The sequence below is a fragment of the Cryptomeria japonica genome, chromosome 5, assembly GCF_030272615.1.
Source record: "Cryptomeria japonica chromosome 5, Sugi_1.0, whole genome shotgun sequence".
Classification (NCBI taxonomy): domain Eukaryota; kingdom Viridiplantae; phylum Streptophyta; class Pinopsida; order Cupressales; family Cupressaceae; genus Cryptomeria; species Cryptomeria japonica.
In genome coordinates, this window is record NC_081409.1 from 140,491,981 (window position 1) to 140,509,208 (window position 17,228).

At 35.0% G+C, this 17,228-nt stretch overlaps 1 protein-coding gene and 1 long non-coding RNA gene across 3 annotated transcripts in view; both read right to left on the reverse strand.

The window, feature by feature from the left end:
• Positions 1-481: 481 nt before the first annotated feature.
• On the reverse strand, positions 482-1,326 carry LOC131028491 (uncharacterized). The gene is made up of 2 exons (XR_009102597.2): positions 1,065-1,326; positions 482-960 (listed from the first exon to the last, which is right to left on the reverse strand). It is a non-coding gene; the product is annotated as an uncharacterized LOC131028491 (long non-coding RNA).
• Positions 1,327-13,791: 12,465 nt separating this feature from the next.
• Positions 13,792-17,228, reverse strand: part of LOC131028467 (B3 domain-containing transcription repressor VAL2) — a 65,534-nt gene continuing 62,097 nt past the window's right edge. For both annotated transcript variants that reach the window (XM_057958751.2, XM_057958753.2), the window contains exons 9-12: positions 15,988-16,037; positions 15,332-15,445; positions 15,040-15,107; positions 13,792-14,867 (exon numbers count right to left, since the gene is read on the reverse strand). In XM_057958751.2, coding sequence (XP_057814734.1) covers positions 13,927-14,867; positions 15,040-15,107; positions 15,332-15,445; positions 15,988-16,037 — 1,173 coding nt within the window. In that variant the 3' untranslated portion in view covers positions 13,792-13,926. The remainder of the gene's footprint in view (positions 14,868-15,039; positions 15,108-15,331; positions 15,446-15,987; positions 16,038-17,228) is intronic.

Below are 17,228 nucleotides of genomic sequence, written 5' to 3' on the forward strand. Positions count from 1 at the left end.
TGCACATTTAGCCGCTGCAAATACCAGGGAACCAGTAGCCATCAAGGTATCAAGCAAAAATCCTCCAAGCATTTCAAAGAGGTTGAAAGAAAGTATGTTTCCAGGCAAGATCGATGGTAGTGAAAGTTTCAGAAAGAATTATAGTTGCAGGTAATCGAAAGCCATTAAAGCCCTTGGGAAATTTCCTCTAAAACTTTAACAAAAAACATTTGAAGAGAATCGGTAGCCACAAAACCTGTAGCCAAATCTCATCAAGTTTACACTATAATTATTTAAAGAAGACCATGCAAGCCAAGGGCAAAATTCATCTAGAAAATTAACACTACGATAGATTCTAAACAACTTAAACCCTAAAATTGTATCAAAGAGAGAGAATGCAATACCTAATTTCATTTTCGCACAAACCTTTAAATTCAGCAACATCCATCCATGGAAAATTAGAAGCACCGAATATTTGTTGCAACATAACCATACTTCGCAATAACAGCCAAATAAATTATACCCTCTATAAATACGTTTAGCCAAATAAAGAAAAAAATAGTAATTTCGAAATCCTCTGCAAATGAGGGAACCCAAACAATTTAATGACAAGAGAAAACTATCCAAGACATTTTATTCCGGTCTCTACAATGACAAATAGGTGAAAAAAGTTTTACTACAAAAATGTAGTGGTTTCCTACAATTAGGATTGGTATGGTGTCTCATATTCCTAGAGTTTCTAGAGTGTCAAATGCAAATGCAGAAAGTAGGGCCTTCCCATTACATGAAATGGGTATGTTTGTGAATGATTATCTCTGCATCCCACATGCACATAATCCTAGCCTCGCTTGTCAAAATATCTACTCGCCACCACCAATACTTGTTGGGTTATTCGTGTTTGTTGGTAGCAGGAACATATCTACTCGCCACCAACAATCCTTGTAGGGTTATTCGTGTTTGTTGGTAGCAGGAAGACAACAACTGTGAAATACAAATTCAGAGACAAGAATCAACAACTTGACTTTGGAAATAAAGAAGAATTTTAAAAACAAAATTTGTATGTAGGTAAATAAAGAACTACATACCTGAATGATCTTGGTACTACGCTCAAAATACTGTGACCTTAAATCTTTACAACAGAAATTGGATTTCTGAACCCAAAAATGAATTAAAGTCCGCACAAAGCATTCATGAATTAAAGTCCGTACAAAGCATTCAATAAGCATTGATTAATGCCAAAGATTTTGTAGATTTTGCGAGAACAAATTTGTACATCTACCAGCTCACATTCATTGCATATTAAGAACACAAACCCCTTTTTTTTTTACATTTTTCATAATTAAAATGAAAACAAACCCCAGGAAAAATATAAGGAACCAATAAGAAAAAAGCAAAAAAATTATGAAAATTACTATTTATGAAATACAAATGTTTGAAACTATGGAGAATACTAAAAATTTAGCTCTAATTTGCACAAATTAATAGAAATCGCACAACCGAAAACATTAGTTCCCTGCTAGGCGGGGACTAATAAGAGAAAATATTAGAAATCTATTTTTCTTTTATATTTCTATAATTTGTATGTTCAGACGCCTTTGGATTAGAATTTGCCCTTAGAACATCCATTGATTTCTTGAATGGTCGCCATGAGCTTCATTTCAAGAAGCTCAAACTAGTTCTCTTGGAGATATATCTACCAATGCCAAGAAGTTCATGATATACTTAATAAACTCAAAGTTATTACCCCTACCAAAATTAATAAGTTTTTCTCTATTTTTTAGTTTTGTTGGTTAATTCTTCCCATCCAATTGTCCATTTTGATTTTTCAAGGATGTAGTGACCTTTGAGATCCTTTGCAAACATCTAATCGTGGATTTCAAAGTTAATAAAAATAAGTATTTCTTTACTTTTCAGTTTTGTTAATTAATTGTTCTCATCCAACTATCCATTTCGAGTTCCCAAGGATGTGACCTTTGAAATTCCTCTAAAAGTGGATTTCAAAGTTAGTAAAGATAGTCTTTTGGAGGCACACATCTCCCTAACAAGTTTTCCAATTTAAGTGTTCTCTAATAGTTATTTTATCCTCCATAGTTTCCTAAATATTTTAGGGATATTTATGCTGAGAGGCATCTACAATGACATCAAAATGTCCATAAAAAAAATCCATTTTTGAAACAATTTGACATACAAATGATAGGTAAATGAATGAAATATACCATGTTTCACCTTTTGTGGAGGTGTTATTTTATTACTCCAAATAAAATAGAACCCTCGCCACTTGTCTCTAGCAAGATTCACAGCTTTTTGCATGCACGACTTTAATGGATTTGTATTCTTGATGTTTAGTATTTTACAAGAACAATTATTTCATGCATGATTCTCTTATATTTTACATATACTTTTTAAATATAGGTATACTAGTCATAGATCAATAATTGAACATTAAATGTCTTTAAATATCTTACAAAACATTGGTCGTGCTTATGATGTCGTTGAATATCTTACAAAAACATCGGTCATGCTTATGGCCAACATTGTGCTTATTTTATAAAAATAAGTATTGTACAACATATATAATGACTTTTTAAAAGCTATATTATAATTTGTAAACATGATGAGCATTGATAATTTGATAATTATTGGAAGCTTGTATACTAGAAGATTTTATTTTTGTTTAAAATTAAATCTAATATCTATGGTTTCATAAGATTAATTTCAGTATTTCTTTGACTTCAGGATTGTGTGTAACTTGAAATATTGTAACTATGAAATTTTTGGATTTTTCTGATATGCAAGGGCCTATTTGCATGCCCTATGCTTCTTTCAATCGTATACCCTAAGTTTCCATAATCATCCCCAATCATGTCTTTAAATTGCTCAAATCGCAATAAATTTTAAACTTTGGACAAAAGAAAATGATTTTACACCTATTTGGCAAGTTTATATTAAAAAATTGTAAAGTTAAAAATGCCACCAATTTTTAAAAAAAGGTAACAAGTTACTATTGTTTTTACTCATAAATACTCTCAAGTTTTGCTAGTACTATGTGAGTTTGGCATCTATGGGTTACACTATCAAGAGATGTGAATGCACAAGCAATGTGGGATAAAGGATATATAGTCATAAGTGTGCACAACATCGCCACAAACTAAGGATTATAAATCACATGATACAAGTATACTTATATTTACACAGGCTTATCCTATTCTAGGTGCATAATATGCAATAAAGTAATTCAAATTAATGCAATATAAAAATAATGCACTATCACCCTTTATAAGCATAGCTTAGGTGGCTAGAAATATAGTGGGTGGTGTTAGGTACCCACATACAATCGGTCCCTCAAGTAACTAGGAAGCATAAAACCTCATACTAAGACATATTGGCCAAGGAGTATTGACCAAGAACTTCAGTTGATAAGTATCTTTTCCAAGTTTTAATCTCATTTATTACAATTCACATACTTGTGAAGTATGCCTTAAAATAGAAAGGAAAAGGATTTATTTTGAAATATTTTTTCCTTATATTGTTTCTTCTATGCTTTTAAAATAGAGAATTATAGCATACAAAAAAAATTTGCTTCATTTTTTCTTTGGTTGCAAATGTCATTATGTTTGAATGATAAGGGCATATGCTTCTTCTTTGCTTTAATATCTTATTCGTTTTCCATCTCTTTAGTTGACTTGCATTGTCTATAGTGAATTCTCAAAGGTTCGTGTTGAAATTCACTTTTAACAGTTCAAACTCCAGAATAACTCTTCTGTTTGAGAAGACATTAAGTGCAAGTAATTCAGGCGGGGTAGGGAAATTAGTTCTTCATAAAGCATGTTCTGAGGTGAGTTGTTACTGTTTTTGATTAAGGTAAAAACAGGTTTTGAAGGGGCCCCGAAATCCTTTACAAACAAAACTTAACAGATATAGCAATAGGAGACAAAAAGGAACAAACCAACGAAAAGCCAGCAAAAAACCATAGAGAACCGGCTAAAGCCCCACAAAGCCAGCAAAACCAACCAAACCCAAGAGAAGAAACTAATTGATTTTTTTCAAGGCATTAGCCAGGGTATTGCTAATCCCATACAGTTCTTTGATATTTTCCCTAAGATTAGGGATATCCTTAGTAGAAGCAACCACAGTTTTCTTGACACTTGCCATGGTCCTCTTTGCAACACCAGCTGGATTAGCTTCACCACTGCCAATCTCGATAGTATCTTCATCCATGTCAAGGTCCACCACCGGTTTAGGAGAACTGGAATTATCAAAGACCTTAGCAATATCCTCCAAGTTTTTAGTGACAGCTAATAGGATATTCGGGATAATGCCCAGCAAATTTTTCATCGCCACATTCCCTTCTTCCAGCGATTTAACCTTCTCCTCCATATCCTGCTTCCATTTTATCTGATCCCTGTCATCATCCTTCCTCTTCTCGTCCGTCTGTTTTCCATTTTTTTCTAGGTTCTTCAAAAGTTCATAGGTCCATCTGTCATAATCCAGTCTCGCCTCAGTGAGTTTTTTAAGGTTATCCAAGAATAACCCTTTACCCGCACTTTCCTTATCCTCACTTAAACTGTCCTTAGTCATATCCTTCTCAGGTTCCTTGTTCTCCTCTCTCTCAGAATTCACATCTTTTTCCTCATTATCCTTGTATTCCACATCCTCCATAGGGTGGTTGTTGTCATTGCCAGGGCAATCACTGTGGATAGGACTTTCATTGTCGGACTCATTATCAGCACCTTCTTCCTCAACACCCACCTCCTCATCTTTCCAGTTGTCTTCACCATCAGAATCATCTGTATCCATTTCGCTACCTTCTTTTCCAGTTTCCTCTATTTCGATCTTTTCTTCATGGGTTTCCATCCCAGAGGCACTCTTACTTTTTTTGCTAGAGGTCGCCTTCTCCTTGCTAGAATCGCCTCCCTCCAGCTTTCTCTTGCCTTTCCCTGGAGAGGTGGATAACCTCTTGTTTTCCAGCATGGCGAGGGTTTTACAGTGCTCATAAATGAGCAGCAAAAGCCCGCAATGGAGAACCAGATTTGAGGGATTCTTACTGTGTTTATTGAGGGACCTTGAAAGGGACCTGAAAAGGTAGTAGGGCAGGAAGACCCTTTTGTCATGTTTGAAATGGTTTAAAAGAACAAAGTGGTAAGTGTGGGCCCTGAAAAATCGGCCCTCAACAGTGATATATTCCATTATGGCATTCAAAACCCAGCCCCAGATTTTCTTGATATTGGAGGCTTCATAGTAACCCCCTATGGCTTTGCCAATTTTAACCCTCTCTTTTTCCTTACGCGGGAACAGATTTACTGCGTTATTGGAGACTTTAAGGTCTCTAAAAAAATTAAGCCCTGAATGGGGCATACCAGTCACAGTAGCTATGAGTCTCGCGTCCAATTTGAACTTAACCCCATAGATTTTAAAGGACCCATTACACCAATTTTCAGAAATTTTGGAAACGGCGAGATTTACCCTACCTTTATCATAATCCACCAGCTTCTCCATAAAGCTTGTGAGGAACCCTTTTTCCAGCTTCGCCCACACTTTCGGCATCGCCTTCCATCTTGACGTATTGTCTGGTTCCTCCCTCCTTAAATCTCCTCCCATATTCGAATTCGGATTTTCAACTTTGTTCCTCTGCAAACTCTACACTTTTTTCTCGTAGTTACTCGGGATTTTGAAAAGGATGACCCACAAAGTGTGCGATGTAATATTAAAAATGGTTGGGGTTCTGCCGCTTTGCCAGGTAATCATCACCTTTCCATCAAAGCATAAATTTATATACCCTATCATGATTATGCGATCCTTCCCTCCCGTAAATCTGTCCTTTCTACGGAGCTCTTTAATGTTCATATTAATATCTTCCCCATGCCAAATCATTTGAGAATCAGAATTAACTCCTAGGTTCGCCAGACAGTCCGCCACCATATTTTTCTCTCTAAAGGCATGTTGAATAATTATTTCTTTAAAACTAGTGATGATTTCCCTAGCTTTCAGGATAATGTTTTCAATTGACCATGATGGCTCCGATTCCCTCTTCAAACACTTAATAATATTAAGTGAATCTCCCTCGAGCCATAATTTATCATGATTAAGATTCTTAGCTATAATTAAGGTATTCAGGGCAACTGAAGCTTCGGCAAAATGACTAGTTTGACTCCCCAAAGGACCAGTCACCGCCACTAAGCAACTTCCAGCAAAATTCCTGACAATGCCCCCATATCCAGCTTTACCCGGATTCCCCTTAGAGGCCCCATCAAAGTTAGCCTTAATCCACCCTTGAGGAGGAAAACACCAAACTAGACCTTCTCTTCCCTTCTCCTTACTAGTTGTAGTAGTAGAGAGGTTTCACCTGTCATTTAAGTCTTCTTTAGCAGCTGGTCCATTATCAGTACCATAGATACATTCAAATATGCTCCTATAAATTTTATCCACCACCACTTCAGGAATGACACTTTTATCCCTAAAAATCCTATTGTTGCGCTCTTTCCATATATTCCAGATAACATTCGGGAGAGTAAGTTTCCAAGTCTCCACAATCTTTGGATTAGAATTAGGGCAGTGCCATTGCTGCCAAGATTCCCCTAGGGAGTTCAAAAAAACCCAGCTCAAATTCCACCTGCTTAAGATGATTTTCCAGATTTCTTGACTAAAAGTACACTGATTAAGAATATGGCAAGCAGTCTCTTCTTCCCTGCAACAAAGAGAACACCTATTAGGAAAAACAAAACCTCTCATTTGAAGGTTGTCAAGAGTTAAAACCTTGTTTTGAATGAATATCCAAAAAAAGATATTAACCTTAGAAACTAACTTCTTGTTCCAGACTTTAGCCCAAATAGGAATTTCTTCCACATATTCATTATGGATAGCCACAGCCGAGGACACAGAATATTTCCCATCCGGGGTTTCCCTCCATATCAATCTGTCATCTTTGGTGTCTCTAGGAACTTAAACAAAAAGAGAAATCTAAAGGAACTTAAGCCCCAAACGCTGCTAGCTAAAATCAATCCATTTCCCATTTCTCCAGTAGTCTCTGACCAGCTCCCCAAACCTGCTTTTGAACCAGTCTTTCCATTCATTAAGGATTGGAACTTCCTCCAAAGGTTTATCCAATATCCACCTATCTTCCCAAAATCTTATTCTCCTACCATCCCCAAGATTCCAAATTCGACTAGCAGCAGCCCAACTTTTAGCCGATTGGACTGCATTCCATATAGCAAAACCTTCAACAATAAAAGATTCATCTAAAAATTCTTCCTCAAAAGGTTGCATATAAATATATTTGTTTTTCCAAATTAAATTCCATTCTCTTTCCTCCCCTTTCATTCTCCAAATTTGTTTAGCTAATAAAGCCTTATTCATAGAACTAATATTCCTTAAACTCAACCTCCTGAGACCTTAGGAGAACAGATTTTATTCCAGTCAATAAAGGGAATTCTGTTTTTGACTTCCACCCCCAACCAAAGAAACTTTTTGGGATTCTTTCAATTGCTTCCACAAACTTTCTGGGGATTTTGAACAAACTGAGAGCATAAACAGGCAAGTTTTGGAGAGTGGCTTTGAGCAGAGTAACTTTGCCCGCTTGACTTAAGACTGCCCCTTTCCAACCAGCCAGTTTTGAATTAAATCTATCCACCAACTTATTCCAGCAAATATCCTCAGGCTTAATACACAAAGGAAGCCCCAAATAAGAAGAGGGAAGCTCAGTTATTTTGCAGCCAAGAATTCTTTCAATCCTTAATTGCCTTTGAACAGGGGTATTGATGAAAAACAAAGAACTCTTATCCCAATTAATGTTTTGACCAGAGACAGATTCATAAATATTCAGCACATTTTTCATATTTTTAGCTTCCGTAATGGTAGTTTCTCCCTTAGTGATAGAATCATCAACAAATTGTTCATGAGTACAAGTGAAATTGGATGAAGATGGTTTCAATCCTCTAAAATTGTCTTCTTCCACATTTTTAAAAATAAATCTACCCAGACTTTCAGCTAAAATAGTAAACAAGATAGGGGATATGGGGTCCCCCTGTCTGAGACCTCTAGAACTTTTGAAGAAACTTGACAGGGATCCATTGACAATAACAACAGAAGAGGAAGTTTCCATAAGTTGAGAGTAAAGCTGAATAACTTTTTAGGTGAGTTGTTACTGTTATTATTGTTCACGTGGAAAAATTATTGATATATGTCCTAAAGAAATCTTTCATCCATATGTATTACTGAATTCCTACATGTCATTATGGAAATATCCTTGAATTTTCATATAGCTTGTAAGCATATTTTTATGAGCAACACAGAGGCCTCCAAGTTGATGCATGGAGTCAAATCTCCACTCTTTTCTATTTTTATCCCTTTCAGACTTTCAGTTGTAAAGATTCTTACCTTTTTCATCTCAACTTCTTTACTTGGGCCTCAAATGCTTCATTCATATCATTAATAGAAGGTAAATGGAAAACAATTTTATATGTGACACAAAATGTATTGCCAGAATCTTTATCAAACTTGGATAAACTACAGGTTATGACCAACTCTCATTTCCCAGATATATTGTATTCTTATCTACCCTATAGTCCCCAAGGTGTAGCATTGTTTTGTACAAATTTATCAATTACATATTGCACCATCTTTGGTTGTATTCCCCTAGAGCTGCGAGGATATTTCTACTTCCCAGTCTGGGTAAACATCCACATATCAGGTATATGGATATGAAAGGATACAGCATGGATAGCCATATCCTGACCTATTCCATAAACAAGCCTATATTTCAACCGTATCCAATACATTTATTTGGGTAGGGCACCATATGCAAAACATTCAAAATTCACAACAAAAAAAAAATACACACACAAATCACTATGAGTATAGACACAAACATTATGTAATAAAATAAATATAAAAACCAAAACATATATTAATATAAATAAATATTTTTATTATTATGTTCAATATCCTTGAATATCGAAAAAATTGAATGTATATGTTTCTATAATTGTCATCTTTAGCTCTATCTGCATTAGGGGATCTTGAAAATTTGCCATATCCATATCCGAATACCATATCTGTTTCTATGCAAGTCTGGTTGCACCCTCTGGGATTGCTTAAAAAAAAGCCTTCAATGTACAAACAAAACAACACACCTCTATGACCATATGAGCATTTTCAAGACAGCCTCATTCCCACACATGAATCATATTATATGCACAGCAATAGGGAAAAATATTTCACTATTGAACTCTTTTAACACTTCACAGATAAGGGCAGAGAGAGAAAAGCCTACCAAAAAGTAAAGTATATAACATTTAAATATGCTAGTGAATAGAAATTTGACTTTGCCGATGCATAATATAAATCTGATGTAATCCATGTTCTCATAAATCACTAAAATGGGAGAATAGCTGTAAAAATAGGTTTGTACACCTGAAAACGCATGGTAGGGGCAAGAATACAAAGAAAAATGCATAGTTAGACAAAGTACAAGCTCTATCGCAAAAAGTTCCAGAATATCAAATACCTTTGTTAAATTTTTTATCAGATTATAATAGGTAGGAAATTTAAATTTTATTTGAACTTTACTCTTAGGTTGATGTCAATTCAAAGTTCAAACTATGCACGGTGGAAATCCAATCTGCAGAAGGTATATTGAATTCACTGTAAGTGAGTATCACAAACTAATGTGTGTATATGTCACAGACTGCTGTCTATCAATTGCCACGATATATAGGTGTTATCCGATCTGCAGGGTGAATACGTAATTCGATCTTAATGATTATTTACTGCTGTATATATCCACCTCTTATTACTTATTGCTCTCTTCACGAATTGCTGTTATATTGAATCCTTACTGTACTGCTGTATGTATATTATAGACTTCTTACTAATATGATATTATTCCGTTCCAAAGGAATTTGTATCATACTGATATATGATACCAGATGACTTCCTAAGAAGTTGTGATTCTACACCAAGAGTCCTGATGGCAATGGGATACGAGCCGATTCATAATTGTAATCGATTCAATTATAATCAGTTATGTATAATCGATTTAATCAATACGATAACAAATCAATTAATAACAAATCGATTATAAATCAATGTGATAACAAATATGATATTAACCGATCATAACCAAACATTGATTATGTAATGTAAGTTGATAATCGGATACATACGTCTATAGTAAACATGACATGGCAATCGGTAATCACAATTGATCTGCAAGTTAAAATACGAACCATAATTAACTGGAACAAGTAAATTGAATAACCAAATGTCTAAGGCCGAAAGGCCAATTAGACATTTGGATTAGCTAGGTTGGTCAGATGAATCCGACCATAGCTATAATATCTTCAACAACCTTTACCAAGGAAAATGAGACTCAAATAATCAAATCTTAATTTTGATTATGTATAGTGGACAAAAACAGGTTTTGGGAACATAATAAGCAGTATTCCACTTCCAAAATCAAGACACGAGATAACTATATCTCCTGCCCGGAGTTGCATGGCCTGAATGCATTGTGTAACTCCTAAAACATACATCCTGCTAATGTTGTTAAAAAAATATCACATCTTCAACTGCCACAGGTACCCCCTCTGGCTCTGAGATTGGAGAGAAATGTGCCTGTCCACATGAGTCTTGGTAAGAATAAATAAAATTTAGAACATCAAGACCTGTCTGTCGTAAATATCTCCCACCTATAGCTACTTGCAATTTATGAGTTGTTATAGGGCATTCATGAGAAAATATTTGGCTTTTAAGGCTTCAAAACCAGGAGTTACTTTGTATCGTTTCTTAAGAGCTAATTTTCTTTAGTTTTTTAATAACTTCATTTCCAGGAAACAATATCCCTAACACAAAATTTAACCTTCTGTTAAATAGTATAATTGTTCAAAGTCTCTGAAAAAATGTTACACATATTCTTTTCAACTTAAAAATATAGAATAGTAGAGATTGACTACGTGCATCAACCTAGGAGGTTGCTATATTGTTCTTTTCAACTGCTTACCAGCTTTTAGAATGTTCAGACTTTTTCAGTAATGAAAATTTGAAATTCAGAAAAATATACTAACTAACCCATACATCAAGAAAAACTCTACTTATTTTGTTGCTCAGATTTTCTGTATAAACTTTTTTCATATCTTCTTTACAACTGAAAAGGATAAAAAGAGGAGTGGAGATTCGACTTCATGCATCAACTTGGAGCCATGTGAACAAAAATAACAGTAACAACTCGCCTTAAAAAATGCTTTAAGAAGAACTAATCTCCCTATTCTGCCTGCATCACTTGCCCTTAATGTCTTCTCAAACAGAGGAGTTATTCTGGAGTTCAAACTGTTAAAAGTCAAGTTCCACAGGAACCTTCAAGGACTTTGACAATGTAGGACAACTAAAGAGAAGGAAACAAACAAGATTTCAAAGCAAAGAAGAAGCATATACACCCTTATCGTACAAATTTAATGACATTTGCAACCAAAGAAATAAATGAAGCAAAACTTTTATGTAGGATAAAATAGTAAAATAATAAAATTCTCTATTTAAAAAAGAACAGAAGAAACAATATAAAGACGTTCTTAGACAATTTTTCAAAATAAATCCTTTTCCTTTCTATTTTAAGACATAGATTGCAAGTATGGAAATTGTAATAAATGAAATTAAAACTCAAAAAGTAAACTCTACAGTTATCAAATTAAGTTCCTGGTCAGTACTCCTTCGCCAATATCCTGGAAGCAACTGAGTTCTACCCCTCCACTCACCTGGAGGGTGTGCAAAATGTATTTGCATATTTATATATTTTGATGAGTCGGAGAGCCTGTACTTGGGTTTGGATTACGCAATCTGGGTAAGACTTGAAATTGTTGTTGATGCTGGGAATAAGCAGGAGCACTTATGCCCTGTTCAGAAGAACCTGGCAAGATTCCCAGCCCTAAAACAGAAGATTAATCATTGCAGGTTTGAACTGCATCCTTGGAAGCTAAAGATCCTATTGAGATATTCAAGCATGTCATTGCTGGAAACTTCAAGACCTTCCCATCTGATGTCAAAATTTTCTAAATATCTTGCTCTGAATATATCTCTTCACATTTTTTATTTTCTGAAGCGCCTGTCACTGCACACTGTAAACATGGTTTGATTGTAACATTTTTTAGCCTTTTTCCTGGAAAACAACCTTTGCACTGTTTCCTTTCAGCTGCATCCAGATTCATTCCCACCTTCCCCTGCTTCAGGAAAACCTCTTCTTTGGCCAGAGTAACTCAACAACATTCAATTTTAAACGATCAGCTCCTTTGCTTTCAGGAATACCATCATCCCTATTATTCAATCTGGAAGCAGAAAACTTTTCCCCCATATTGATCTCTGCTATATCAATGTTATTTGACTTGTCCATCTCATGCATTTCCCTGAGTAAAGACAAATCAGCCACCCAGTTGAAGGAAGCTGCGATGGAGCAATATGATGCCATCTCTCAGCACTGGTGTTCTGAGAAATTCTCACTCCCATTTTATCATTCAAAGTTCTCTGAGGCAAATTCTAAATGTCGTTGAGATGAAATACGGTATGGAGGAAGCTGCTGAATATGAATTGATACCTAATAACCAAAAAAATCATGAAGCCTTGTCAATGTCCATAACTTTTTCATTCTAAAAAATTATCTAAAAACATAATGAAAACTGCTGTCAGTATTTTCTTGATTAAGCCACTAATTCAACTCACTATACTTTAAGCAGAAATTGAACAAACCTCAAACAAAACAAGAATAACAATTACTGAATAGCTTTAAAAAGTAGCTTAATCAAGTACTCCAGTACTCCAGTTATCACTTTTCTAGCTATTTTCCATGGACAGACATTTCCCTATGTGATCTGAATTAAGCTGGTAATATATAAGACAATACAATAAATAAATGAACATAATGTATTATAAAAAGTGAACAAAACTTATACAAAACAAGATTACAATTACTTAATAGCTAGACAAAATAGATTCTTTTTCAACTCAGAGCTTGCACAAAATAGGGCAAACTCTATAGGAGAGATGTATGCCTTTGACTGAATAGCTAACAAAACAATTTCTTATTTCAATTAAGAGCTTGTACAATGTTGGCAAAACTTTGTAAGAGAGACGTACGTGTTTACTCTGATTACATGGTTGAATCCAACCATTGTATAGTTTTTCATAAAATAAACTGAAAACTTACTCAAATTGGAAAATTCAAGTTCTTGCTGAGGATCGTCACCACACTTATCTTCTTGGAAGTTGAAATAACAGCTACATAAGGACAAACCTATTACAGAACTGAAGAAGTTTGTTGGAGTAAATTAATTTTGGTGCCCCTGCATATCAAAGTCATAACTTGTAGCTATTAGAAAAAGAAAAATTGAAGCTCATATATATAATCTACATTGGAAAGCTTAGATCATTAACAATCAATCCAGGTTAAAATGCCTGATTGGAATGTCACCTCAGCAAATTCTACTCGAAATGGCCTCAAAATTACAAAATATAAGAACATATAGAAAAATACAGAAAAAAAAATCACAAATCTTCATAAAACTAACCAAGACTGCCCCTTTTGGATGACCTAAGATGTTTTATAATACACATTTACCTTTTCACTCATGTACATTGGTGAATAATCACAAAGTCAAGGGCCCTAAAAGACATAGGGCATGCAAATACAGATGTTTTCTTTGCCTTCAATCTGCTTGGCCCTGGCTTATGACTGGAAAATCCAGAAATTTCATAGTTCAAAATTTTAATGTTACATCCAATCCAGAAGTCAAAGAATGACAATATTAGTGTCACAGAATCATAGATATCTGATTGAATGCCAAACAAAAATAAATTATTTTATTACGCAAACTTCCAATTACTATCAAATTATCAATGATCATGTTTACAAATTACAATATAGCTTTTAAAAGCCATCTATAGCTGACAGCCACCAAAACTTTTTGTTTACTTCTCATTCATGAATTCCAAAGCTTTGCAGTTTGCCAAAACATGTCCTTCGTTAACAGGAAGAAACAGATGTCCTTCATTAACATGTTCTGCATTTTGTACAGCAGGTATGTTGTAGCTCTGCTCATCCAATCTTTGTTCATTTGGATGACTTTGGAATCCCATCACTGGCATGCTTCCTGGTTGACATATCAAGCCTTGGAAACCTTGCTGCTTTAGATATATATCAAGAGGTAAATTTGCATCCTGGAGAAGCCTCAACATGCTAACCTGACCAACTCCACCTGATAATTCATCCTCACGTGCTGGATGACAATTTAGATCAATTTGGCTTTTGCTGACAACAAATTCTTCCTCGTTAGTTCTATTGCCTTTATAAGAACTTTGTAAATTCATACATGTAGGCAGAGTAACTCCATTAACTGGAAATTTATCAACAATTGGCAGAGTAACTCCATTAACTGGAAATTTATCAACAATGGGCAGTGTCACTCCACTAACTGGAAATTTATCAACAATGGTGTTTCGATCTCCTTGTCTGGAACCATTCTCCAACAGCTGGTTCATTGATTGCCCTTTTGATGCAGGGTCCACATCTACCTCTTCCTTCATTGGGACTTGCCTTTTCCTAGCATTCTCTGCTTCTCGCTCAGATTGTCTCTTCTTACGGCGCATCATTAGTGTCTTAAAGCGACGCTTAACAGTCATACAAACATTGCACGTACAGGTGGGCTTGTGTTTAGGCCCTTTCCCACTGGGAGGCTGAATACAAACAATACATGTACAACCCGGTCGGTGTCGAGGGTGTTTGGTAGTCTGAGCAATTACAGGAGGTTCATTTCCATTTTCATCAAGAACAACAGCATTGGCTAGTGTGTGGAGCCCAGAAGAAGTACTTTTTCCCTTTAACCCATCTGCACATTTTTGTTTTTTGGAGGCTGTGTGATAGTAAAAACAACAGTCAAAACAATACTCCATGATACCATAGAACCAATGTTGAAACAATACTAAACTATTCCCTTTATATTAACAGTGGCAACTTTAAGATTATTTACTCAAAATTAACATCCTACAGAGAGTCCGAAATTTCTGAAACCTCACAAAACACACCTATATTGCTGCGGAGAAGATCTTCAAAATCTCCAGAGCTTATTTCTTGAGGTGCTGAACAAGAAGCTCTATACAAATAAATGTTAAAACTCCATTAATTTTGTCTTCATGAATGCCACAAAGTTATAATAACCAATATTCCAAAAAGAATTTGTTTGGTCAATTCTTTTGAGGATCTTATCTGATAAGAATTGTTGAACCAATTGGGCTATTATCATTAATTACAAAACCAAGCAATTCTGTTACACTCCCTAGAAACGAGTAATATAATTTCTAAACAAAAAAAGCTGACCTCTTAGGGTCCCATGAATTGTCAGAACATGTCCAACGTCTTGGTAAATTGACATCTAAAGGAAGTCTGCGCCAGCTGCCACATGCATCACACTGAGCCCATTGATCCTGTTCTCTGATAGATAAAATAGACTTCATTCAGTCTAAAAATACTTAGATATAAGAAGCCAGGAAGGCAAGCTGCAACATTAATATTTTGATGCAGAATGAACCACAACATTCATAAAATTCAGCCAAAAGATTCTGATATATGCAATTATCTTCATTTGGTTTGTAACGACTTAAATAACATGTACAAAATCAGCTCTGTAATAAATCTGAATTCAAAACAAACATGCATCATATGAAGGGATCAAGGGGCATGTGAATTATGCCTAGTTCAATTCAAAAAACTATGGATCAGGACAGTATAATTATGTAATATGTGTGTGTTTGTATATGTATATACATATATACAGATGTATGTATACATATACATACGCATACACATACACATAACTATATGTATATATACAGATATATATATGTGTGTGTGTGTGTGTGTGTATGTATGTACATATATAAGCATAGATATACATATACACATACATGCATAAACGAAGAGTGGCAATGCAATGAAAAAGAGTTAGAAGCAAAACTGCATTCAAAGTGGCTCACCCTGATTGACTGACCATGAAAAATGTCCTTTTGCACAACACTGGAGGCTCCTGCATGACAATGAAATCAAGTCAAATTGAAGCAACATTTGTAGAAAAACTAATACCTTATCCAAATACAAAGCTCATGTTCCATTATTACTCTAGCAAGCAATGTAAACTAGTATAACTATATTTAAAAAACATGTGTAAAATATGCCGAGAGATATCTTATAATAGTAATAGAAGAGAATCATCTGTAAAATAAATGTTCTTCTAAAATACTAAACACTAAGAATACAAATCCATTAAAGTCCTGCATGCAAAAAGTTGTGAATCTAGCTGGAGACAAGTGGCGAGGGTTCTATTTTATTTGGAGTAATAAAATAACACCTCCACAAAAGATAAAACATGACATATTTCATGCATTTACCTATCATTTACATGTCAAATTGTTTCAAAAATGGATTTTTGTTTACGGACATTTTGATGTCATTGTAGAGGCCTCTTGGCATAATAAATAACAAAGATGGCATGGGAAGTTTCAAATGAAATGTTTATGTCGACAATTCAAAAAAGGAATTTTTCTGTCAAAGCAACTATAAAAATTCAAATGTTAGTCAAACCATAGTTTGCAGACTAGTCGGACTCACCTAGACTCGCAAGTCAGTTGGTGGCCCGAGTCAACTTGCCAAGGACTCGCAAGCCGAGTCCGGAAGAGTCCTGGCACAAGACTCGCGCCAAGGACTCGCGCAAGTCTGCAGTCGGGACTCGCAAGTCTGACAAAAAGACTCGCATCGCAGTGAAATACACCCAGCCAAGGTTTAAAAGTGTTTTTTTTTAAATCTTTCACTCATTTGGCATTTGTATTTGCTCAAAACAGGTCTGTAGGGTTTGAAGGAGGAGAGGAAACAACATCAATTTTGTTTTTTTTGTAAAACTACAGTTTTGTTTTTTTGCCGAGTTTGAGTCCGAGTCAAACTTTTGTAGATCTGCAAATAAGTTACACAAAAACCACTTTGGTATCTAAATTACCAACTAAGATGTTCATAGAATTTAGCACCTGAGATTTATCCAAGAAATTTTAATGAAACCAGCATCGCATCTTATTTCATCAACTACATTAAACCCATATAGATATGTGGCATTTGAAAGATCCTTCCAAGAATTTACTTGCAGTATTTAAACTTTTGCTCATCATACAGTAAAATACATCTTCAGTTTTCATATGGATGTTGCATAAAATATATCCCAAAAGGAAAG